General features: G+C 34.3%; 1 protein-coding gene and 1 pseudogene across 1 annotated transcript; both read right to left on the reverse strand.

The window, feature by feature from the left end:
- Positions 1 to 3,089: 3,089 nt before the first annotated feature.
- LOC128237909 (uncharacterized) lies at positions 3,090 to 4,306 on the reverse strand. Its single transcript, XM_052953487.1, has 2 exons — positions 4,222 to 4,306; positions 3,090 to 3,910 (listed from the first exon to the last, which is right to left on the reverse strand). Exons 1-2 carry the CDS (start codon positions 4,304 to 4,306, stop codon positions 3,090 to 3,092), a joined length of 906 nt encoding a protein of 301 aa, XP_052809447.1.
- A 5,251-nt stretch (positions 4,307 to 9,557) lies between these two features.
- On the reverse strand, positions 9,558 to 22,383 carry LOC128237910 (receptor-type tyrosine-protein phosphatase epsilon-like; annotated as a pseudogene).
- Positions 22,384 to 26,733: the final 4,350 nt, after the last annotated feature.

The raw sequence follows: 26,733 nt of genomic DNA on the forward strand, positions 1-26,733 counted from the left end.
CGACTGATATTTGTTGTTGTATTTTTTTTCGACAAATTAAGTTAACAATGTCAAATTCACCAAAAATCGGCCAAACAAGTTCAATGTACAAAAACGATTTCGATAAATCCCTTGATTAAGTGAACAAGGCGACATAGTTTTTATAACATGTCGTGTTTTAATTCATATATTTGTCGACAATGCTACCTGATCACATCAATAATACGCTTCCATAATGAGGACATAATTATTGTTGACAAAAAATGTTGCGTTGTACCTCGTGGAAGTCGTCTTTGAACATGTTGCCTTGTCAACCTTATCACTTATCACTCAATAGTTACGATAATCGCATCCTGCAGGTCAAAGTACATGTTCTTTTGCTACATAAACGTCCTATAAAAAGGCATCTATGCACGCTAAGCATTTTTAAGAATGTTTGGATTTATGTGTTAAAACAAAATACCTGGTACAATGTTGAGGCAGTTTGACAAAAGGATATGTACATGTTTACTTATCCTATTTACTGTTGCTCTGCAATTTTACACTGGAATCAACATTGTTTTTGTTTCTTTTTAGCTTATTTTATTGGTATTTTTAAACCACCTTGTGCACCATGGCTATCCATTGGACAACGATCATTCTAAGTTTTGACCGCCGATGACGGAAACTGTTGTTCATACGCCAGCTGAGAAATAGGTCTCACATAATTTGTTTTTATTTGTAGTATTGATCCGTTCTTCAATGCAGTCATTCCATAAACTTTAAACGATAAATTGTTAATGCATTAATGTTAAAAAAGTAACCGTTTATGCACAATTATTGTTGTTCAAGAACAGGGCATGAATACGTTTGAAAAATTTAACTGGTCGCTATTTACTGATTTAATATTTGAAAGTTCGAATGTGTAAGAAACACAATTGTGGAATAACATTGGTTTAAATAAAGTTAAGAATTTCATGATATATGGCTACATGATACAAGGGTATTCAATCTCCCTCACTGTCAGAGAACAGTCTTATTCGCTTGTAGATGGCTTGATTTCCCGATGAACAGTGAAGACCACCCTTCGTTGTTCACATTTGCCGTTTGGCGGAGTATTTCAGTTTATTTATCAGACAATTGTTATGTGGATTTTCAGGGAAGTTCGTATTACAAAGTCAAGACTTTTTAAAAAATAAATCAAATGTATTGAATAACATCAAATTGCTGTGCGAGCATTGGTTTTCTTTTGTAATGTTTTGTATGAAAGTAAATGTCCGATCATTAAGCTTCAGCAATAATGATTACAATTTCCCTAATAAACAAAAACATTATTTGAAAATATGCCGAGATACACAGACTGCCAAGCGTCCTAATTGTGTACGGGAAGATCGCTAGAAAGGAAATAGTCGTTCAATTATATTTTCAATTTATGTGAGAAACTATTGCCAAAATGTATAGAATTATACTCTTTTTTAAATAATAATTGTAATCCCTCTTAAATGTTTTCAAAATACTAGATGTATACTCCTCATATCGATAACATGCAAATGGAAATAGTTATGTCTGCTTGAAAGTTATAAGTAATATTTTTAAATCAATGCAATTCCGGTTAATGATTATATATAATCAGACATGATTACGTTTTCTTTTTTCTTTTTTAACTTGTAGCGAATTAATCCGTTATTCGTATAAACGATTTACTCTCGTCATCCTGAAAGTCACAAATTTATAATACCACGATCACATTCAGTACGTTATATTATATTTATGCTTACATATTTTTGTTATAAGATTCATGACTTTAATCATTTATTATTACCACACGAAAGGCCAAATATGATGTCATTGTAGCTTTAAAGCTGCACTCTCACAGATTAATCATTTCGACAACTTTTTTATTTTTTGTCTTAGAACGAGCCATTTTTTTGCGAAAATCCATGGAAACCATTTATATAAGACTGCTGACAAAAAATAGATCGCAGATCTTTATATTCTAGTTCATAAATTGATGTTTATTGCATTTTTCTTAAACCGTTAGTAAATCTTTTGTCAACAGCCTTATCATTGGTTTGCAGATATTTACGCAAAAAAGACAAAAAATAAAAAAGTTGTAAAAATGGTAAATCTGTGAGAGTGCAGCTTTAATGGGCCGTTCACGACGCACATCACTTTTTGCGACTTTTTGTTCCAATTTATTGTAAAGCTCTCCATGCATGACCCAAGGTTGAAGGTCCTTCACGTCACAAATATCTTTTATGTACCAAAACATATGTGCCAATGTATTAGAATCTCTCCGTGCATGACAATGTTAAAACCAGAACACGGCTTACTTTACTGCAAATGCATATATGCAGCACTCCATAATGATATACTTATTAGTTTAACCGTGCCATTTGAGATGAGGACAGGATTTTATACGGGACACGTCGTCCTTTTGTATCGAACACCACTTTTTAATATTTTTCCTTGCATGACAAAAGTTTAGGCCGGACACGGAAAATCGAACGTACGGACGAATTAAAAATCTACCTTCAGAAGCATAAAACAATGGCGTTACGTCCATATTTCCAAACTGACCTATCATGCAGGAAATACAAATAAATACCGTGTATAAATTCAAATAATTTTCTTCTCATACAAATATTCAGACAACAGCAACTATAATTCTGAAACAGTTAACAACAGCATTTTCAAAATTGGTTTCGCTTCGGCAGTGACAAAACCGTGTACCGGTGTCCAATCCAAACTCAAATCAAGTTTGTAAATTCTCCCCCCAAAAAAGAAGATAGACGGTGTTCAATCTGGTTAAAACTGTAATATAAGGGTAAATCATGCCTTGTACATTCAGAATTTTCCTATACATCATATTGAACTACATCTCTTATACATTGGTATTAATATATCCACTGGAAGAACACGACGGTCAACGTACATTCTGAAAGATCTCCAACAGCATGTTAACTTTAAAACTATGAACTGTCTCGCACACTGTCTATGTGTTTAACGCTATACCTAGAAGTCCATTTCTTTGCAATATATCGTGCCACTGAATGTCTAAAACTCCTTTATACGCATATTTTCATGAAAAGTTCAGTCATTTTTTTGAAATGTCAGGCAGCCTCCTTGTACTATTTCACATAGGCTCCATTGTCGTCATATCTGGTACAAGTGACGTATAACTTGTTATATTGTTGACTGTAGCAGACACTGCGTGGCCAGTTTATACCCTCATTTTTCCCTAGAACTTGCGTCAACTGGCCACTGGGCAGGTCCAGGCGCATTATATTGTCACTCCCAAAACCACAGATGATGAGATGGTTATCCAACAAAAGGATGCTTGTTGGTGCTCTTAGTGCAGGATTCTGGAAAGTCTGGATGAGGTTCAGGTCCATGTCCAGCTTGCTGATGGTATTCTTTTTGAAGTCTGATACATAGATGACTGCTGTCTGATCTTCCATGATAACTGCCAGGTACTCGGGATCACAAAACATTGACTCCTCTATGACTGTATCTATCTTCTTGGTCGTTTTCATGTCCATCATCTCCACTTTTCCACTATAATATGATAGTATCAGTCTGTCATTATGGTAGCCAATACCTTGACAGTCGCTGTCCACCCTGATGTTGGCTCCAAGAGCGATTTCTCCCCGAGTCTCCAGGAACTGAATTTTACCGGAAGTTAACGTAACTGCCACCCTGTCACCGGGGAGGAGACACATGTCACATGGTCCACCTGGCACTCTGACCTGGGACACCAGTCTACTTGTCTCCAGATCCACAAGCTTCACTGTTTCGTTGTGATAATCAGTAAGAAGTAGTCGGTTCATTGGCAGAAGGAGCATGCTCGTCAGCCAGCAGTCAATAGCGTCAGATGGATCCTTGACTGGTATGGACGAGGATGGTGTGAACTTGAAGTTCGTCACGTCAACATAACCTTCAGTCTGAACGCCTGTAACAGTTAGATTAAATCTTTGAGCTGTGCAAAGTTAAGTAAAAGGGTTTTGTCAACAGGAAATAATTTATTCTAAAACAGGAATAACATTACTTTGTATGTTCCTTCCTCTTTGGAATACAGTGAGTTCATATATGTCCATAAACAATAAAGCAAATACATTTGATATATAAATATATATATATAAGCAATTCAAGAATTTTCCTGCATATTGTGTATAAATTCTGATTTTTCCTCATAATTTTCGTTCTTTCGTTTTTCAGATGATTTTAATATAGATTTTAAAAAAAATGGATACATTGCGTCACCTAGTCTTTTGTTCGTTAATTCATGGGAGCCGACTGCGTCAAAGGAAGATGCTTCTTCTGTGAGTTTCTTGCCGGATACCTCCATTCTACGTCAAACTGCAACGACAGTTTCAACAATAAAGAAAGCACATCGTTCTTTTGTCGTGCATGACAATTTGCGCAGGATACGAAAGCATATATATCGATCATATTAGACAACATGAAACAATCAGATAATAGGGTTAAATCTTATATCAGACTACTTCCACAAAACAGAATGATTAAGATAGATATACATGCTAGATATTGTATTATTATTATCATATATACACATGTACGAAAATGCACAAGATAAGTACCTTTAACTATTTTCTGCATAGCACCTTAACAGATTTGGTGACTTGCGAGTCATTTATTTCAATATGAATTATGAAATTTACTGCCATTTACAGACTGCTTTTTTCCAATTGTCCTTGCTGGATCATGACATGTTTAACAAAGTTGATAAAAGTTTTTTTGTAAAGTGAAAAAAGGATATCAACAAAAAAATATGTCAAAATGCTCAATTTATTAATTATCAATAGCGGCAAAAAAATGGTAAGTTATAAATATCATTGTGTGTGAATGACGTATTTTTGTTATCTAGTTCCATTCTCCTCAAACTGCTAGTATACAATAATGTATCCTGTAATATTTCTGGTTGATATAGAAATATCGTTAAAACGCTTTAGTCCATGCTTGTTCTGCTTAGCCATTGATCATTTTATGTACAAAAAAGCGACCTCGAGTATAAAAAGTAACACTGTATTTCTTGATATTTCATATAATTTTGGATGTATACATTTTTGATAATATGATTATTTTTTTCAGCGTATCTTTATAACCAGACACCATCGAAGTTCCAGCTCGACGATATTGGCGTCCTAACAACGTTGGAACATTTCTACGGAGTTATTGACTAAACCAGCTCATGTACCACAGCCGACAACTGGATGTTTCACGAGGCTTTAATGTGTTATGTGTGATATTGTTTTTGGTCATGGGACTTATTGGTAAGATGTTGCACTGCTTAACAAACATCGTAATAAGCTATTAATCTTGCTCAATAAAGAAATAACCATATGCTATATTCTGATAGAGTGTATGAGTTAGATATGTCTGTTTTTTCGAATGAGTACGATAGTTAATAGCGGGGGCTCGAACTTTTTCTCTTTGTTTCGATCTAGGTTCGTATTTTATAACGAATTAAAAAAGATGATGCAATGCTTTGGAAATAATCGTTTGCAGTGTGAATTTTTTAGAATACAGTTGCAGAAAAAAAACGTGTTACTTAACAAACGCCTTTCGAGTTTTACACGTAACATAAAATGCGTGGGAAAATTGTTGTATCTGTAAAGTTTACAAAATTACTCGAAGAATTAGCCTCGCAATGTTTCGATTTTTTCATGCGGTAGATATCGTTTGGTGCGCTTAGGTTTCGATACTGACAGTTTTAAGCATTGCCACAGTCAATTTGTGGTGGTAAATGTGAAGTTGTAGTAGATGCACTTGGTTCAAACATCAATATTTGATTTGCCCATTTTAGAATGTTCAAAATGTTTTGTTAGTTCTATACTTCCTGGTCCTCAGTTTAAAAATTAATAAAAATATATTAGTTTAAAAACAAAGAATGATAAATGGCAAAAAGAATAATAACAAAACGATTTGAATATCATACCTTTAAAAATCACGATAGAATAACAAAAACAAATCTCCTGTTTAAACTTCCTGTAATCTGTCCGTTACCACTAAGTAATATCATGATAAAAAGAGACGAATCATATTTTATATACATTTGCTAGTCAAGAGTGTCTTATCATACAAACAATGTTTAAATAAGGATTACATCCATTTAAAATGGATATCATATCGATAAATATTTACAAAATTACGTTTAAAGCGACTAGACACCAGATGGTTAAAAAACCCAGAGAATACGTTATTTCCTTAACAATAGCCTATAATTGTCATTAAGACCTAGTAGGAGACCGATAATACATCAGTTTCCATGATAAAAATAATAAACGTAACAATCATGTTGCTGTCTCATCTGTGATTCCTCGTTTAAATATAGCTCATTATGATATTCCAGTTTAAATCATATCTGTTTATCAGTACAGATAAATATACTGACGCTTTTTTATAGTTTACCCGTTTAAAAATAGCGCAATCGGTTTCCAAGTTTATAGTGTGAATATTTAGCATGTGAAAGATTCGTGATTAGTACAGATACATAAACCGACGCTATTTTTAAACTTACTGGGATTTACGAGATAGACAACCCCAGTAAATTTCGATTTGGAAAAAAACGCAAAAAAGTGAAAGATTCATGCATTGTAAGCATTGTGATACATCAGTAAGTAGGTTTAATGCGTTGTACACAACGATGTCAACTTTATGTACGTTTTTGATATATATTCTTTTGCAATTATATTATCTGGTGTCTAGTCCCTTTAACGACCATTAAAAAAGACAAACATATGCGCATATAAAATATGAAGGAGAAACAAATACATTTAAAAACTAAACTATTTTACCTACCAAAATAGTATGGTATTTAAATAAACCTAGATGTCTGTATTCAACATTTCTCAACGCACCAGTTTGATATATTGACAATGATAATCATTCCTATCAATCTTACTTTTAATCATGAAAGGAAAGATAACATACCAGACCATCCCGCGCGAATACACGATAAACAAAAACCTTACCACTGTTAAAGAGTATTAGCTCAAGTCTATAAAAGCATACTTTAAAAATATAATCTCTGTCGTCTGATGTCATCAAAGCGATGGATATCAACCAGTATCAATAAAAAAATGGACCCTACCACTGAACGAGAGTAAATAGCGAGTAGTAAAAGATGACTCTTACTCCCAAAATAGATTTACCACAATTGATACAATTGTTTAATATACCAAAAATGAAGAATAATTGATCGGGAACAATGGTTCTTATAAAGGATACCGAGTTTAATCTTTAAGAAAGGTGTAGAGAAAAACGGACTTTATACCTTATGGGACGATAGTAGATCACTGTAAATTGTGTATCACTCACCAAAACATTTAATTTTTTTGAGTTTTCATCTATTAAATGCACGGTTACAAGTTTGTTATCAGTAATTTGACTAATTTCTAATTTCCATGAATGCCTTATTAAGTAAGAAGTTAAAGGTTTATCAGTCAAAAAGTATGTTTGTTGTACATGTGTATGTATTGATTTTGAATAACAGTGGCACTTTAAGATAGTACGTTGAATATGTTGCTGTATTTTCTTTAAATTTATAATAACTAATTATGTTGCCTTTATTCATTAAGATAATAATATGTCTTTGCATAAAGTCAAGGCTAGCCATGCTTTCTAAGCAAGGCTCCCATGACACTATTACATCCTTTTTATGCTATGAAAGGAGTATCAGTCGACGTATGAAAATGCAGGAAATGTATCAAATAGTTGGTAGTTTATGTTGGTTTTAGTATACCTTCATCACAGTATCGGCCATGAAATCCTCTCTGCATCGATGAAAAAAGGCAGGAACGTAGTGCGAACTCCTAGAATGTACTAAGAACGCAGCGGTCACTTTTTATTGATAAGGTATAGTCGCCATTTTCTCCGGAAACGTCATTTCTGTTACGTGGACTTTGGACATGGTCAAGCCAAGGTAGTGCGGACTTGGCCGGAACAGGAAGCAGTCAGGACCTACTTACAGCACAATTAACGTAGCGCAGACGTAGTGGAAACGTTGTATTGGCGGTTAGAAAGTAGCAACGACGCAGTGACAAGGCTGTCCTTGTCTTTTGCGCATCCACTACGAAAATGCAGTTTTCGCTTCGTCCTATCGTCCATATTACGTTACATGAGACCTAGTGAATACTACTTTTGTTGCACATATGGCCATGACGTTTATATCACGCCCACAGTGCGTCCAAACATCAACATACCTACGTTCTCACCACGTCGATGCAAAAAAGTACAAATACTAGCATTAGTTCTTGTCAAGTCATTAATCTGCTCAGGCATAATGTGCTTATTCCCCCAAGAAGTGGTAGTGAATTAACAGAGTCAAACTGAGAGGTTGATACTGCTGTTGATAATGGGAACACGGAGGACTAGAAGACAACGAATTTCTTGATCGGGGCGTCTTTGGCGGCATGTCGAATAAAGATTTTTGTTGGTCCATTATGACTATTGCTAAGCTGAGAATAAAAACATGCTTTTCTGGTGAAGGGGGAAAGATTAGTTTAGGGACCTCAGATTCACTGCTAGTTGATTTAATTTGGAAACGGATGGGGTTCTGTCGCTTCTTTACAGGGCCAGGGACTATTTATACTTATAAATGTTATAGTTTACGTGGCGGATGCAGTAAAAACGTAACTAAATGATACACTTGTACATCTGAACTCAAATATTATATTATTTACTTACAGAAAATACATCCGACACAGTTATATGATCAGAATAATACATTTCTCGAAAAAATGCGCGCAGAACCATATGGCTATAGCTATCTCTATAATTTATAGCAACAGTACTAGTGTGAGAATATACCCGAAATGCATAAAATTGCTCATTATCCGTTATTTTCTTAAAATCTATTTCATTTGATTTGTTTTCTTATTCATTTTACTGTTCGCGAAATAAAAGCGTAACTATTATCCACAAAAAACAAAGTTATTAAAAATAACAATTATTGGATCACAAAACAAAACGGTTTGTAGCTTTAAACATATATCATGCCCCAAAACATATTTCACATATTTTAAGGTGTTATCAACAATGTGTAGTATAATTAACAAACGCCAACAAAATATACACAATAAATCTGATTATAAATTAAACACACATAAATCGATCGTTGATGCTTCTTTCCTGTGTTTTCTTTAACTCAACTTTCTGACATACAAACAGGTCTTTAGCTTTGTGAAAGCTTAATATCCAACAAACAAACACAGCTGCAATGCGTCACGATTACACACGAGATGCCTTTATGTGTTATGCCATAAAACCAATATTTTCATCTACATTATTATATTTTAAAAAGCACGAACAACTATTTAATAAAACAAATACCTGATTTTTGATGACACACACACACACACACACACACACGCACGCACGAACTCACGCACACACACACACACACACACACACACACACACACACACACACACACACTTATAATGGCCAAGTTAACAATGCAGATTTCGGCGTTGAAGGCTTTGTTTTTATGAACGTAAATTCTTTAATTATTGATTCATTTCATTTCGAACAGCACACAACAGTACTAGGATCACTGTTATACTTAGGGACTTTTCTCAAATGTTTTCGTATTCCGTTGATTTTTTGACGTGTTCCAACATAGAATCGTAAATGAATTTATACTGGATCTGAAAGGAAAACAAGTCAATTAAAAAGACTGTGAAAGGTGGCAGGAATTATAAAACAAACACTAATATTTTAAATTCAATGAAGTCTTACATGATGTTGACGCTCACATTTAATACTGACACCTTCGAATCAAAATTAGGTTAGAAAATTTGAAAATAGGTAAAAGGTATCACAATAAGGTTGTAAGGACTCTGTCACAGACATCATCCTTTTTACTCACAATTTGAAGACTACGGCAAAACAATTAATACAATGCATTGTTTAAATATTAATGCGAAAATATAAAATGACCATATGTTACGTACAGCACTGGGTATGATGTCCCTGTTTCTCTGTTTCATCGTCTTCACGGTCTCCACGATGTTGATCTTGCCTCGTGTTATTTCCATACGATGTAGCTCATTCAGAAGTACTGCGATTAACCCGCTCCGCTCATATCCTGTCCTTGTTATAAGATAAAATAATAAAATTTACTTGTTTATGTTGTGTAATCTTTCAGTTGTGTAATCTTTCAGTTGCTAGACAGAATCATCGTTGGCATCCATGGTACTTTCTTCCATTACACTCCATCACCCCGTGGGACAATTGACTGACAAAATCTCGTTTTAATAAATATACGTGAGGCAGGAGAGACAACTCTTCTTCTAATGAATTCGCATGCTACACTTAAATATTGTTCAATAACTGTTCAGTGTCAGAAGACTCCGTGACCATGTGGTCTTGACTACTGCCTAAAAGTATTGCACTGATAAGGCCGACCCGGTTCAACTACGGCAATCACCAGAATATCTTTTCAACCGTAAAGCACTTGTTTCTTTGCAGAACCAATGAAACTGCCTCATTAAATATTCATGATTACGAGAGTTTCGTAGCCAAATTGCCCACGGTACACAACAAAGCATAGAGTAGTGTGTATTGTGGGTATTTAACGATGGACAGAATGTGCGCCTTATATAATTACGAGTAAAGCACAATTTTTGGTGATTAAATTAGGCAGCGTTAACTTTATACAGCATATCGCATTGAAATAAAACGTTTGCGTAATGAATAATATACTAGTAGTCGAAAATTTGGTTTTATGTGATATCATACGATCTTATTAGCATTCAAACTTGTCATAAGCAATTTGGTGAAACATTTATTCCTTTCAATCCTAAAATATTTCACAAAGAATAAGGCGTATATAGACATTTTGGCATTCGTTACACGGCATCAGGACTCTTTCGAGTTTTTGTGTGAATCTGTAACTCGTTTCTTAACATTTCATCCATAATTAACTTTAAAGGCATATCCAGTAACATAACGAACTACAACGGCATTGTACGATGATGCTACTGTCACGAAGTTAAATCTCCAGTATGATTAATACCAAACTTTTTTGAAATAATTTACATCGCACGTAATTAAGAACCATTTTAAACTCCCTTAGTAAGGAACCTACTCGCAATGAATCAACACAGGTCTGTTTTCGTCTAGGTGCGGCTGCCACTTTCTGACATCATCGAGGCATTCTAACATCTTTTTCAGTGGTGGGATTGTTGCGTTTTCAGTCCAACCAGTGAATTGAAACTGTTTTATTGTTGTTAGACCTTTTTCGTCCTTAAATGGAAAATAAAATTATATTTGACACGCAATACAATTTATCTTCCATTGTAATATTTAAGTAAACATTTATATATGCTTTACAAAACACAGCATTAATCGTTTCGAACAAATTTTATTACAAGTAATTTTAGAACCAGACCTCATTGTTGTCATCCCGAAAAGAGAAGCTCCTTTGATTAAACGTTTTGTTTTTCCGTTCTTGTATGATGTTAACGGAATATCGTCCAGCTTTCCCAGCACCATTTCCACCCATGTAAACAGAGGTCTGCAATGTCAACTTAACAATATGGAGTATAGCTTGTCTGCAAATTTTGTCGAAGATCAGAGACTATTTATTCATCCTTGGCTATCTTCAATTTCTAGTGTTTTTATATAAAGTATGTATGCACTGTGCTGTTTGAGGAGTTTTGTGCTGTTCTTCCATGTTTCTTGTTTGTGATTTCTAGTTTTTGTGTCTAGTCTTTGGCATTTACAAAGTGCCATTAAATTGGGTTTATGTTTAAACATTTTGCTACTGAGCTTGTTTCTGTAGTATTTCACATACGTGTTAAGGTAATACGACCAGTAATGTTACCGGTTGTTACGGTCAACATGTTCTACAAATTAAAGGTAAACAACAGGGACGCACCGAATTAGCCATTTTTTTAGCAAGAGCCCTGTTTAGAGGTACAAGGTTTAGGCCTAATACCCACCACAAATAAGACACACATTATACCACAGGCACATACATAAAATACCATAGTTAATAAATGTTGGGTTGACCGCCTTAGAGGTGCCAGACATCAGATGATACAATTACACGAAAAGAAAACATATTAGTCAAAACCTTGCATAAAATAAACATCGTTGTGTACAACACATTGAATCTTACTTACTGATGTATCACTTCGCTTACGACTCATGCATTTTTTCGCATTTTATGCGCATTTGCGCCGTTAGTCACGGTAAGTTTTTTAAATAGCGTCGGTATACTTATCTGTGGTCATAAACATATATGATATCAACAGGGAAACCACTATGCGCTATTTTAAACGGGGAAACAAAGATGAAACAGCATCATTAGTGTTGTGTTTATTATTTTAATCATTTAAAGTGGTGTATTATCTGTCTCCTTCTAGCTGGCATTGACAATTCTATGCTTGCTTTGAAGAAATAATGTATTCTCTGATTTTTGGACCATCTGGTGCCAAGCCCCTTTAAAACAGCCAGCAAAACAATGTACTGAGATTGGATCCTTGATCAATGTTTCAACAAGCCAACAAGCCTTTCAAAATCAGTTTAACAATATATGCTTGAAACATAAATAAATGTAGATTGCGAAAAATAGTTTAACCCTTCTCATCATAACACAAGTATCTTTTTAAATAAGTGATGGGGTCGTTGTCAAAAGCAACAGGTATCAAAGGATAGGAACTTTTTAACTAGAGAATGCCGTGTGGATTCCCTTTAGGCCAATCATGTGTGATTCGAAATATTTTCTGTCGTTTGGTATCTTCTGGCATTGACTTATAGTTCGTTTAAAATGTGCTACCATACCTGATGTGCTCGGCTTGAAGTAGAGGTAAGCATGATGATGGTGATCACGTGCTGCTCCTCCACAAGAGACCAAAACTCTTCTAGCTGCTCGTCACATGGTGATTTACACAATATGAACGTGTTTTTTCCGGAAAAACTCTGAAGTATTCAGATTCACCATTTGCAATGTATTCGACACCCAAATAGTATTACCATAATGGATGAATTAATGGAGAGGAAACCGTTGTGCGACTGAATGTTTTTTATGCGTTCCATGGTTTGGAATATTTTAGAAATAAATTACACTTACATGAGCTATCGAGTTAATTAATTTGCATACGACTATATGCATTTATGTAATGAAAAATAAGTAGCATTGGTTGGCTACTTTACTTCAGTAAAGCTTAAGTTTTTTCTCAACTATTATTCCTCCAAATTTTTTTAAAAACATATGATGGATCGAAACCTAAGTCGAGGAAGCCCAACACCCCTACCCATGTAATGAAGTATTTCAGAAGCTTGATAAAAGATGCGTCTAACGTGTATAGCACAACTTATGTTGATTACGTTAGTCAGCGTTAACTTTATTAAGCTAATTTTATCGATCGCATTGAAATAAAACGCCGCCGAAATTATTTATAAACTGGAAGTCGACGATTTGTTTGGTGTTGGATAATACGATCTGATTAGCATTCAAACTTGTCAATAATTAAAAGCAACTGAGTGACAAATTAAATCCATTAAATTTAAAATCATTTAACAAAAAGAAAATGCGTGGAAACAGACAAGATAGCACTTGGTAAATTCCATTTAAAAGATCTCACAATATAATAAGTTCGATGGATATTTACCGGCAACAGAATTGCGTCGAGCTGTTGTGTAAAACTCAAACCTCGTTTCTTCAATTTTGGTCGGTATGCGTCGACTACAATTAAGACTGTAGGTGAAACACTAAACATATTATTTCGTATTGCAACTGTGAAATATAATTTCATTTTTCCTTTTTTTTGTTATGTTTCTGATCAAAGATATATTAGGGTATACAGAACACATGTTTAACACCTAGCACTATTTAAAACTCATACTTTCTGAAATAATTGTTTCCATGTTTCCATATTCTGGCCCTTCCTGCACCTGCTCGGCTTCATTTGTAAGACTTTGTTCGATCAACTGTAATCAGTGTATAAAACATGGACACCGATACAAAAAACAACAATTAAAAACAACCACACTGGTGACTACCAAAGAAATGGGTTCAGGTCCCAATTAATCGAAACTTCTCAAGTCCCTAGTAACAGGATAAAGCCAAGCTCACTATTTTTGTTTTTTAATAATTTGCGTAATATTTACGTCTTTAATAGTTTTTATCCTTAAGATAGGATATATCATTATAAAAACCACAATATATATATAATTAGGCAGCTTACATTAACTGAATGATCTAATAAGAAACAAGGAACAAAACAATAATAACAATAAATGTTTAACGTTTACCATGTTTAAATTAATAAAAATAACAGTATCAAGCAGTCGCTGTTTATTCGGTAGTTATTTTATCTTACCTGAAACTGTTTTATGAGCCTTGTTTGTTTGTCTCCCGGTTCTCTTGCTATCATGAAGGAATGGACATTTTCAAACTGTCTATACCAGACGTGATCCGTACCAATCAGCAGAGCTTCGGCAAGCGCTTCGTGCAAGTATATATACTGATCCTGTCGTGAATATTTCTTAAAGGTTTTTGTTACAAACACTAACATACAAGCAGCAATGGCTGAGATCAAAATATTTTGTTCCTGAAAGATCGAGTAAATCTTTAGAATATCTCATCAGAATGTTCTCGAGTTATCACTTTTCGCCTGTTATTGAATTTTATATATTACATCATCTTGTAATCAAACTACAATGTATTCTATACAAATAGTAATTAACACATGTACGGATTGTTTAGTAAATTTTAAAGCCGACCTTTGTCTGAACCATGTTGACTCGTTGACACCTCAGGGCTTCTACCATCTGCAATGGTCTAATGCATTTGTCAGTCTTTGCCTGATGTACGAGGTTGTCAAGGGCTATAAACGTGCCTGACCGGCCAACTCCGGCACTATAAAATTACAATCCCATATTTTCGATAGAGAGCTCATTTTAAATGTAAATTCAATGTCTCACCGTTACATTAATACCAAGAACCCAAGAGTATGTACAAATTAAGTTTGGGTTATTCTGAATTATGTCATATCAATAAAACTATTAAAAAAAATACCTGCAGTGTACAATGATCGGCGCAGATGCAGAATTAGTTTCAACAGCATTCAAGAACTCAACAAGGCACCATCCATTGTCAGGGACATCTTTGTCCGGCCAGGTCTTAAAATGATACTGATAAATTCGCCTGGATTTACTTTGTGCCTGTAAAAGATAAATAGAAATACTATTATAGTCGTCATTGATTAACAATAGTAGTTAAAAAACTAGAAGCGCCGCAATGCGACGAAACCAGGATTTTGTTATGGGCAATTAGAAATTATAGCCAATTAATATGTTGTATGAGCAAGTTCATTCTGCAGCTTCATATAAGCTATCTTCACACTAAGATTCATCACTATCCATCAATTCTTACTAAGCTGTTGGGCAGAAAAACATTTTTCTATTTTTAGTAACAGTGACCTTGACCCTTCCTCCCAAGCTAGCTCTTCACATTTGCTACCTTCGCTCTAATTTTCATCAATATCTATCAATGCTAACTAAAGTAATTGGGCAGAAACCATTTTTCTATTTTTAGTAACAGTGACCTTGACCCCACCCCCTCAAAAGAAATTCCAAGCTTGCTCTTCAAATAAGCTACTAGTACCTACTCACAAAATTTCGTCAATATCTATCAATCCCAACTAAAGTTTTTTGGCAGTAACCATTTTTCTATTTTTAGTAACAGTGACCTTGACCTTAGCTCCACCCCCCTTAAAAGCAATCTCAAGCTAGCTCTGTACATACGCTACCTAAACACCAAGTTTTATCAATATCTATCAATGCTTACTAAAGTTATTGGGCGGACACCATTTTTAAATTTTAGTAACAGTGACCTTGACCGTAGCCCCTCCCCCTCAAAAACAATGCTTTACATAAGCTACCTACACACCAAGTTTAATCAATATCTATCAATGCTATCAAAAGTTACTTGGCAAAAAATATTTTTCTATTTCAAGTAACAGTGACATTGAATGTAGCCCCTCCCCACTCAAAAGCAATCCCATGGTAGCTCTTCACATGCTACTTTCACACCAAATTTCATCAATATCTGTCAATGCTAACTAAAGTTATTGGGCGGAAACCATTTTTCTATTTTTAGTAATAGTGACCTTGACCTTAGCCCCTCCCCCCTCAATAGCAATCCCAAGCTAGCTCTTCACATAAGCTACCTACACACCAACTTTCGTCAATATCTATCAATGCTAACTTATGTTATTGGGCAGAAACCATTTTTCTATTTTTAGTAACAAGCGACCTTGACCTTAGCCCCACCCCCCTCAAAAGCAATCCCAAGCTAGCTCTGTACAAAAGCTACCTACACACCGAGTTTTATTAATATCAGTCAATGCTTACTAAAGTTATTGGGCAGAAACCATTTTTCTATTTTAAGTAACAGTGACCTTGACAATCTTTCTATTTTAAGTAATAGTGACCTTGACCGTAGCCCCTTCCCACTCAAAAGCAATCCCAAACTAGCTCTTCACATAAGCTATATACACACCAACTTTCGTCAATATCTATCAATCCTTACTAAAGTTATTGGGCAGAAACCATTTTTCTACTTTTAGTAACAGGCGACCTTGACCTTAGCCCCATCCCCCTCAAAAGCAATTCCAAGCTAGCTCTTCACATAAGCTACGTATACACCAAGTTTCATCAATATCGGTCAATGCTAACTAAAGTTATTGGGCAGAAACCATTTTTCTATTTTAAGTAATAGTGACCTTGACCATTTTTCTATTTTAAGTTATAGTGACTTTGACCTTAGCCCCTCCCCACTCAAAAGCAATCGTAAGCTAGCTCTTCACATAAGCTACTTACACACAAAGTTTCGTCAATATCTATCATTGCTAACTTAAGTTATTGGGCAGAAACCATTTTTCAATTTTTAGTAACAGTGACCTTGACCTTAGCCCCACCCCCCTCAAAAGCAATCCGAAGCTAACTCTTCCCATAAGCTACCTACACACCAAGTTTCCTCAATATCTTTCAATTCTAACTAAAGTTATTGAACAGAAACCAATGTTTGACGCCCGCCCGTCAAAAACCTCAATCCAATAACCCGGTTTTCGTTGAAAACCTGGTTAACAAATGAAATTTATGTGCGATTTCATTTGACGGCAATAAGATGAACTCTAAGGGCCGAATTCAGAACATCCACTCTCACTTACAATCCAACCACATTCCCGTAAGGGACACTCAAGTGATCACTTGAGTGAGATAAGAAGAGTGACACTCAAGTGATCTGTTCGTATTCACACGCCCCGCTAACACTCCACTTCATCAAGTGACCGATACAATATATAAAAATGTATGTTTACATGGTCGTATCGGATTATTTGTTTGTCTATGGTGATGTTATACATTGTAAACGTATGTTAATTTGATAGCGGTACCGTATTGTTAGAAATGGCGGCAAACAAATGACAATAATTATTATTCTGAAACTGAATTTAACATTTTCAAACATTTGGTTAATAAAAATAAATATTTTTGATTGTAAATAACTGTTGCAAAATGCGTTCAAATGAATGCCTTTTTGTTATATTTAGCCGTTTGCCATTGAATCACGTGGTTTGAATATGTATTCGTATAGAATCTTGCTTTTGTAATCTGCATAAAGCGGTCTTAACGTTTAAAAATTAAAGATGAAAGTTAAAAAATAATAATAAAATAGCACATTGATATAATTAGCGAATGAATGTACTTCTAATCGGGAATTTACACCTCGGAGTGACAACTAACTCAAGAAATGAAGGGACAATTGATGATTACGACGATAATAAGTATAAAAATATTAATAATAATAATAATGATAATTATAATCCAACTGACTGTATCCTGGAAAACACATAGCAATTCTCTGATCACGCTCTGAAATGAACATGTTGCGCATAACTATGGACATAAAGTTAGCGGCCTAGCGGGGTGATGTTTCTTATTTCGAAGCATTTTATGTGCGTTTTTTTTTCTACAACAATGATAAATGTTTCTATTCACAAATCAACACCCTTTTAGCGAATATTAGCATTTTCCCCATTTTTTTAGGCTGTTGGATTGAGCTTTTGGGAAATTTAGGCCGCTAGGCCGCCAGGCCACTAACTTCACGCCGCTAAGCCGCTGGACTGCTTGATAAACTTTTGACAAAAAAATGTTAATCGCCCCAGTGTGATGAATATTGCATACAAACAATTATTTGAGCATTGCTTTAGAACAAATCTCATTTAAAAATGCTTTGAAGTAGAAAACATTTTAAGGCCGCTATGTTAATGTATGAATAGGAAACATCCATTTGATTTATCATTGTTTTCCAATCAAACGCATATACAATTACTTTGAAATAGTGAACAAACTTAGGCCGCTAGGCCGCCAACTCCCAAGGCCGTTAGGCCACAAGACCGCTAGGCCGGTAAATTCACGTCACAAGGCCGCTAGGCTGCTAATTTCACGCCGCTAGGCCGCTAACTTCAAGTACTTTAAGCTGCCGATTCTTGCAGCCATCGATGAATTGCAACCATCACGTTAACTGGGCGTTCAAGATCAGCATGAAAGAAAATAAATATGTGATTGGCAAATTCTTTTGAAAGTCCACGTTATTGAAGTACATGCACTTCATATTGTCTAGGAATGAGGATGTCACTTATAAGTTCCACATATCTGATATATTCACTTGTCATGTACATTTATCACTTACACTCATTCAATTTGTATTCACAACCAATCCTCGAGTGTGGTTCAAGTGGCCTAGCCGAGCACTCACAAATATCCCACTCACGTAAATACTTGAGTCTCACTTACACCTATGAATACGGATATACCTTTCACTCGAAAATATCTCGACGTTGTGTGATTATAGAGGATTAACTCATTGAGTGTGAGTGAGAGTGGTTGTTCTTAAATCGGCCCTAAATATTTAAAATATTGACACTTACCTTTTTGCAACTAATGTTCTGATTTCATAATCCCGAAATTTTGTAACGTCTGTAATGGATATATCGATTCCACCATAGGAGCAAGTTTGACCCATTTCTGGCCAATACTGAAGGCACTTTACCTGATAGAAATTAGGCAATCAACGAATTATGCTTCACAATGTGCTGCTTTGCTAAAGGTTCAAAGTTAACTAAAACGAAATGCGGCATGCAGAAAATGATACCCCTTTCCTGCTGGTTGCTTTTTAAACGGTCTATACTAATATTGATATATCACAAAAAAGTGCATGCACTAAGCATTGCGGAATTACATTTAGATATATCATTAGAAGAAAACAACAAATACAACACGGAGTACAAACATTATAATTAACTTATTAAATTATAGTTTCAACTGAAATTACCGTTGCCATTTCAATCAGGTTAATGAGCATTACAATCTTTTCAGCATTTTCCTGCCAGACCATTCGCCAGAATTCGTCAATCATGCTTTTGTTTGGACCTTCACGGAAGCATTAACATAAAAGACATGATTGCACAATCTTAGCATTGATACATTACCCGTTCAATAGTCATTTATTGCAAACCTTAATTTTATAGAAAGAAAGAAAATACATGTGCTTGGAAAATACAGTTTAAGATATGCATTTCATTTTCTGTCAACATTAATATCATATTGCATACTAATTTTTGTGTAAATTCGTTAGATATCGTAGAAAAAATGTATTCATGTATTACCTTGAGAAGCGATAAACTTTCGAGTTTTACCGTAACCCTGTCAAAAAAAATGAAATGACCTTCAGTCACAGCATAAGATTGTGCTGGTAGGCTTTTTATCTATTTTTTATCAATTCTTATAAATCACAAGTGTATAGTACATAACACTTTACTTGCTTTAAAAATTCAAGATTATGAAATAAATTATGTTTACGTCTATATAGCTAGCATTAATGTAATCGCAGTCGCCATCCCTTTCCTTCTGTAATGGCACGCGTGAGTGGTCATCTAAACATAAGCAGAAAGCGCACGAGAAACGGTGTAATAATGAAGTCAATGCCAAATTATTGTTTGTATGAAGAACGAAGCCATCTTTCTCGTCAGAGTAATTATACAAATATGAGTGGTTAAACGATAACAACCCTGGCAATCTGGTAGTTTGTGTCAAGGAAAAAGTAATTTTAAGATTATTGTTTTTTAAGTGGATATTTTCCCAAACCTCATGTATATATTTTGAAGAATGCAGTGATGAAAACTTTTTACATACGAAAATATCATAACTAACGTTCGATTATAGTATTAAAGTTTCTAAGAATAATGTTCTTTATCTTCTATTTTAAGTTTGGGTTGAATGTTTGGTACTCGCGTGTCGAGACGTACATGCATGCATCTCCCTGTATCTGTTCTTTTGTTTGTTTTCTTCTCTCGCAGCCACATCGTGTTTATGAACAAGACCAGTGGTTAGTTTCTGTGGGCCAAAAATAAAAGATAATAATATAATATAACTAAATGAGGATTGCATGTAAATTTGTCATTTTTGTTGACCAGTGTAGTCGTGTACCTAACACTCCTTGATAAATATACCTAGTTTTTTATATATAGTATGTATGCACTGTGTTGTTCGTGGAGTTTTGTGCCGTTCTTCCATGTTTCTTGTTTGTGATTTTTTGTATTTATGTTCTATGTCTTTGGCATTTACCCAATGCCATTAAACCTGGTTTATGTATAAACTTTTTGCTACTGAGCTTGTTTCTGTAGTTTTTCACATAAATATTGTTTTCCTTTGAATGCATTCATAATTAATACAGCAGATGTCATATATTTATGGTTCAATAGAATTTTGGCACAACAATTATACATGTATCCCTTGACCACTCTTTATTTTAGTGTCATTCCTCAAAATAACCATAACAGAATATACTTAGAGCGCCCCGGAGCAAAAACCAAGGCTTATCTAACGTAACGTTTTCAGCTATATTCTAATTATCATGATTAGAAAGTCAATCTTTTTAATTACATTAAACTATGTTAAATATTATTCCAAAAGTCAAAAAAAAATACGGACCCTGCTTCGTATAGGCGTAATGTCCCTGGCAAAATGCGCACCAAGTGTTATGTGAACATATTGAATGTATTTCTTACTGTCGAAAGGTTAATGTGTTGCACGATGACGACGACATGACAATAATAAAATGTTGTTTTCTTCAAAAACAAATAGACGAACTAAAATGTATCATTTAATAAACAAATTACATGAATACATGATTAATTTCAATTCAATGAATACGCGTTTAGTTAACTTACTGAAAACTCGTGATCAAAGTGTTCTGTCTTCTTCTTATCTCTGATGTAATCCCACAGTTTGTGAATCTGAATTCTATGTTCAGAGTTTTCAAACTCATAGTACTTTACATCTGCGTCCGTTTTATATACAACTGAAATACATTTTGTGTATTTTGAGATACTCTATCACCAATTAGCATGTAACATGAAGTACATATTTTGTCTCCAGACGTAATGACGTAATAATTACTGCGTCATGAGAGCCTTAGCATCCCTTGGCTTTTTTAAAAATAAACTGGTAACCCAAAGACAGTTGTTTGAGTCTTAATTGCCTGTTTAAAACATGTTTTCAGGAAAAAAAACTCGCCGCTTATCTATATATTTACGTACTTTTAGGAGCATCTGAATTTCTTTGCTTTGTTGAGTTTGATCCAGTCTGCTTCGGCTCATTTAACAGAGCGTTTTCGTATGTTTGACTTGCTTTTGTTGTATGCGGTTTTCTGTAAATGTATAGTCATGGTGTATATGTTGTTATTCAGTCGAATCGAATCAACAACATAGAACCCAGCATTGACAGAAACAAAACGATGGAAAAATGGTTTACCGAAGTCTTCTTCTGCAGAAGGAATATCCGACGCCAACAGCGACAGCGACGGCGCACAAAGCTCCAAGTTCCACTCCTGCAATAGCACCGATGGAAAAGGCAGATGATTCACTGTGGTCTTCAACTAAGGCTGAAACATAAAGCTTACCCGATATGCTCATAAACAAAAAGCAACGAGTGAAATGTTAGATATACATTGAGTCATCTTCCGTATATTCAGTATCTAAATCATTTAATATAAATATACTTAAAGCTGTGTATATAGTGTTTCGCTTAGTTGTGCATTTGTTGCACTTGCTGTGGTTTCAATCTTCTCAAATGGTTCAAGCTCATTCCCTTTCTAATAGCAACTAACTCGGCTGTATGTCACACTATTAGCTTTTTCAAAATCGTATTGTTTAATAGTTTGATTGTCCGAGTATTTAATGTTAATAATAACAAGCATTGTCTGCAATATACATTTGTCATCGGTACTGTATTGTTTTATTATTTCTTACGTGAGTTACATGACGATCCTGTCCACCCCTGTTCACAACCTTGTTGGCCGCAGTCACCTGTTACACCGTCGCACATCTCTCCATTTGCACAGTGACAATAGTGTAGGCAGCCATCCCCGTACTTGCCAAGTCCGCATTCTGTAAATGTATTCATCTGTTATATAATGAAGACAGAAAAAAGAGTTTGTTTTCAAAAGGAATTGTGATTCAATAATTTCATGAAAAACATAAGAAAAAAGAATTAGAATAAAATACACTAAAATCATTACTATTTCCTATTTTATTTCTATTACTTTAGAAAATATTTAATCGAATTAAGTTTTAAAATTAAGTATTCGTTATATGAAATTTCCATGCATTTGTTTTATTATACAATTTATAATGAATAAAATTACTCAAAGAAAGATATATATATGCTGTAAATCAGTCTGCTACAATAGCCAAGAGGAGTTTTGGAATGCACCCTTCTGTTGCACTAAGGCTATTAACAGGGATTGGTCAGCTCGGGATTAAGATGCCAGACATTCAGTAAACATGGCGCTAATTCTACTGAATAATTAATTGAACATGATTTAAAGGCTTAATATAATATTGCTATTATATCATTAAATGTACAAAACCGTTACTACAGTTGAATATAGCCAAATGCATAACCACTAGAACAGTTTCCTTATCTAGTATCACACATGAAATCGGAGCCATTGCACTGACACAGGGAAGAACAGTTGTATCCAAAAAGGCCGCTTTGACAAGCTAAAGAGAACAAAAACTAATTATATAGCTGGTTTAACAATACTATATTTCATGGACAGTGCCAGTGTCACAAACATTCATACAAAAACATAAATAATAAATCATGTACTTGTATAGCTTATCCTGTTTGGTACAAGACATTATAGTGAATGGTTTTCTAATGGACTTTTAAAGTTGTGTTTGGAAAAGGTTTACTAAGATAGCTGGACACGGATTGATATGTGTGGATGTATAATACATATAAAACGTATACCACAAGAGCAGTATTCGAATTAGAACGATAGCTATATATGCTTATATGCACAGTAGCTATAATTATAATGTAATTTTGTCTAATATAGCTAATATCTAACAGTCTAAATTCTATCGGAAAAGGAAAACATCCAAGAGACACATTTCACCTCAAACAAAACATCAACTAACAGCCTGTTAGATATATGTGAATATTTCTACAAATGTCAAAACATAGCTTTTGATCAAAACCAATTTAAGGCTAAGATATGAATATCGCTCGTCCGGGAATCGATCCTCAACTGCCGGCTTACAATTTCGGTACTAGATACCAACTTAACCGAGCTTATACCTCTCTGATATGTTCAACTCACCAATTACATCTAAATATTTACCGTAACCCTTAACTAGCTTTAAAATACAATGTTTGAAGATTTGGAAAAAGTCATGTTTAGTGTATTGAAACATGTTTTTTTAAACCTTAATGCTATAGATGAAAAACAGAATACTGCAAATAAATGTTTCACTCTGATTATTAAGCTGTTCATTAAGCATCTATAAGTATAAACCAGCTAGGTATTTATTGCAAATACTTCAAAATAAAATAAATACTGAACATATTCCATCCATATCCGATAATTATTATGGAATATTTTTCATTGCGAAATAAATAAAGGCATAGTCTATAGTACAATAACCTTACATATATATACATCGATAAAATGTTTTCTATTTTAGGGCTATAAGGAGTTGACCAATTTTTTTACTAAAGAAGATTTTATCAGATTTCAAAAAGCCTTTGCACAACTTAGCAAAACTCTGTCGATAAAAGGACTATCTTTTATTTCAAAATTATCCAGACTACCCATGTCTTGATGTTTTTTTAATGATATAATTTCAAAAACAATGAAAAATAGAGGATTCATTTCATTTCATGGTCACAACAAAAGCATCTTTCTTGAAATAGCGTCAATCACCACAATGTCACAGGGCATTGTTGATTGGGTAGAACAGACTATTCTGACACAAAAATTATCATTTCATTTTATCTAAAACTAATTCCAAAAAAAATGAAAATGCTTTTTCTCTAATTTCTGATAAAACATTTGTTTGTTACGTTTGCATCAAACATGAACTTCATCTTTGAATTAGAAATATGAAACTCGCGCGCTACACACCTCAAAGTGATACTCTACAAGCGTTTAAAGCTAAATGAACTTCCAATAATGTTTGAAAAGCTATGGCTGCGACACGTTATTGTGCTGTGACGTCGATCTTGTGCAACATTGACAGTTGTTTATGGCATCGATCTTTGAAATAGTTGCTGGGCAGTTTGATTGAATTCCGATGAAATGCTAAAATGTATGTGATGTATTATTTAAAATTAAGATGCATTGGCATCCTTTTAATGATACAAAAGTTATTGCTGATCGGCGATACGAGTGCTGCTATGGAATCTATAGTGTGACACTTCCACTTTTCAATGTATGACAGTTACATTAGATATGAGAGCGTGGAATGTAAGAACGACATTACTTTAATTGAATTTCCACGACATTATGCACGACACTCACCTTTCCAAGATTATATATAGCCCTGAGAAGTTTTATTCAATTTACATGAATGACTTAAATGGTATGAATTTTTATAACAAAAAGTATAGCAAAGAAATCATTAGTTTGCAACATTGACCTGCATGTATTGCATTGACCCTTTAGAAGAGAGCATGCAAGAAGCGCTTCCTACCCACGGGGCTCTAAAGTCATTTTAAGTTTGAATGCATTGCCAGTACCAAATTAATAGTTATGGCTCTTATCTTTAAATATATGTCAATTACATTGCCAATTCTGTCGAAAGCTGTAAAACTTCAATATTACCAGTTTTCGATGAACCGCCAAGCACAATCGAGGTAGCTACCAATAAAAGTAGCATAGAGTACATCTTCAGTCTTCGGTCTGTTGAAATGTGTGATACCAACAGTCTACCAAAAACTGGAAATGAATGGATTGGAATATTGAATTAAAGGGGAGACAATCTGTTTCTCTGCTTACATATAAAATGAAACACACATACTAATTTTAGTATGATCGCTTGAATAGCTTTGGGTTTATTTGAGAAAAGATATATTAGCAAACAATGGTACAGTGGAATAGTGTTAACTATTTTGTCCTACCTGTTACACATCAACTTTTAAATCATCATTAGTGATGTCAAATTGGAATAGACATGTTTTTACCGATAGTGTAACATTAGGATTTAAAGTGTTTGGTAAAGTGAATAGTCTATGTTTTGAATAATAAAGACATAGAATAGTGAGGTAAAAATGATAAATCTTAAAACAATATTAGAAAAATATAACAAAAACATTTTTTTCGGTCGTGGTTCATATTAATCAAAGGGGCAGCCATAACAAATTGTAAACTAGTTTGGTAATTGTTAAGATAAAGGAGTAATGCACTGGCTCCAAAATGCGTACTTAATGACATTTAATGTAAAGTTTATGAAGAAGAAAGAAAATATGTCAAGCATCAAAATGCCTGATTCTAAGGGGAAACAAGTAAATTACTGAAAGCAAGCTAAAAGCTACAATAATCATTTTTGATGATGGAAATATTGAAAGCATAGACATGTCATGTCACAAAAAGAAATAATCAGAAATTCGTGAATGTCATTACAAATGATGTTTCTATACCGTGACATAGTGTTCGATTTATAAATGTAGTTTGTCCATAAAATGGACGTACTGGAATCTGCTTTGCCGATGCACGTCAGGAAAATGAACAAAATATAATTGAAAGTCGAGAAACAATTGTAAGAATGAAAATTTAATCAATTGAAGAACTGTTGATATGTGGAATGTTTTTGAAATCTCAATGATCTATAAAAATGACAGCCTTGCAATTACGGCAAAAATCGAATGCTACTGCAGAGCAATCTACAAACCAAGTCAGAAAAACACTAAGCTCAAATATGATGAACAGCCGATTGATATTGATATATTTCACTGAGTTGGCAAGAAATATACCGAAAAGACTAGGGAAACCCTAGCTACGATCCTGTCTCGACAAGTGTTGGACAAAGTCACGAAAACTGGCGAGAGCTTAACGTCATGTCCTGGGCAACATCAGAAAATTGATCGTCTACGATTGGCAAAATGCAACCAGTTCCTTTTGTTCGATAAGGACAAGGCATACCAGGAGTCAGAGTATCTTTCTTTATACGGTTTACACAGTACTTTAGTAACTTGACTCTTACTATATGTCTTAACATTTTTATTAAACAACTGTTTGCATAAAAGGATCTAGTATTATTTTTTAAATGTATGATTTGTTAAAGAATAAGTGTGCACTGAACTAATTATATAACTCTTTTTAGATTTGAGTCAAATGCTACTTCATATTTTATACACACTTGATATGATAGCAATACAATTTAACAATGA

This window comes from Mya arenaria, chromosome 6 (assembly GCF_026914265.1).
Source record: "Mya arenaria isolate MELC-2E11 chromosome 6, ASM2691426v1".
Lineage (NCBI taxonomy): Eukaryota > Metazoa > Mollusca > Bivalvia > Myida > Myidae > Mya > Mya arenaria.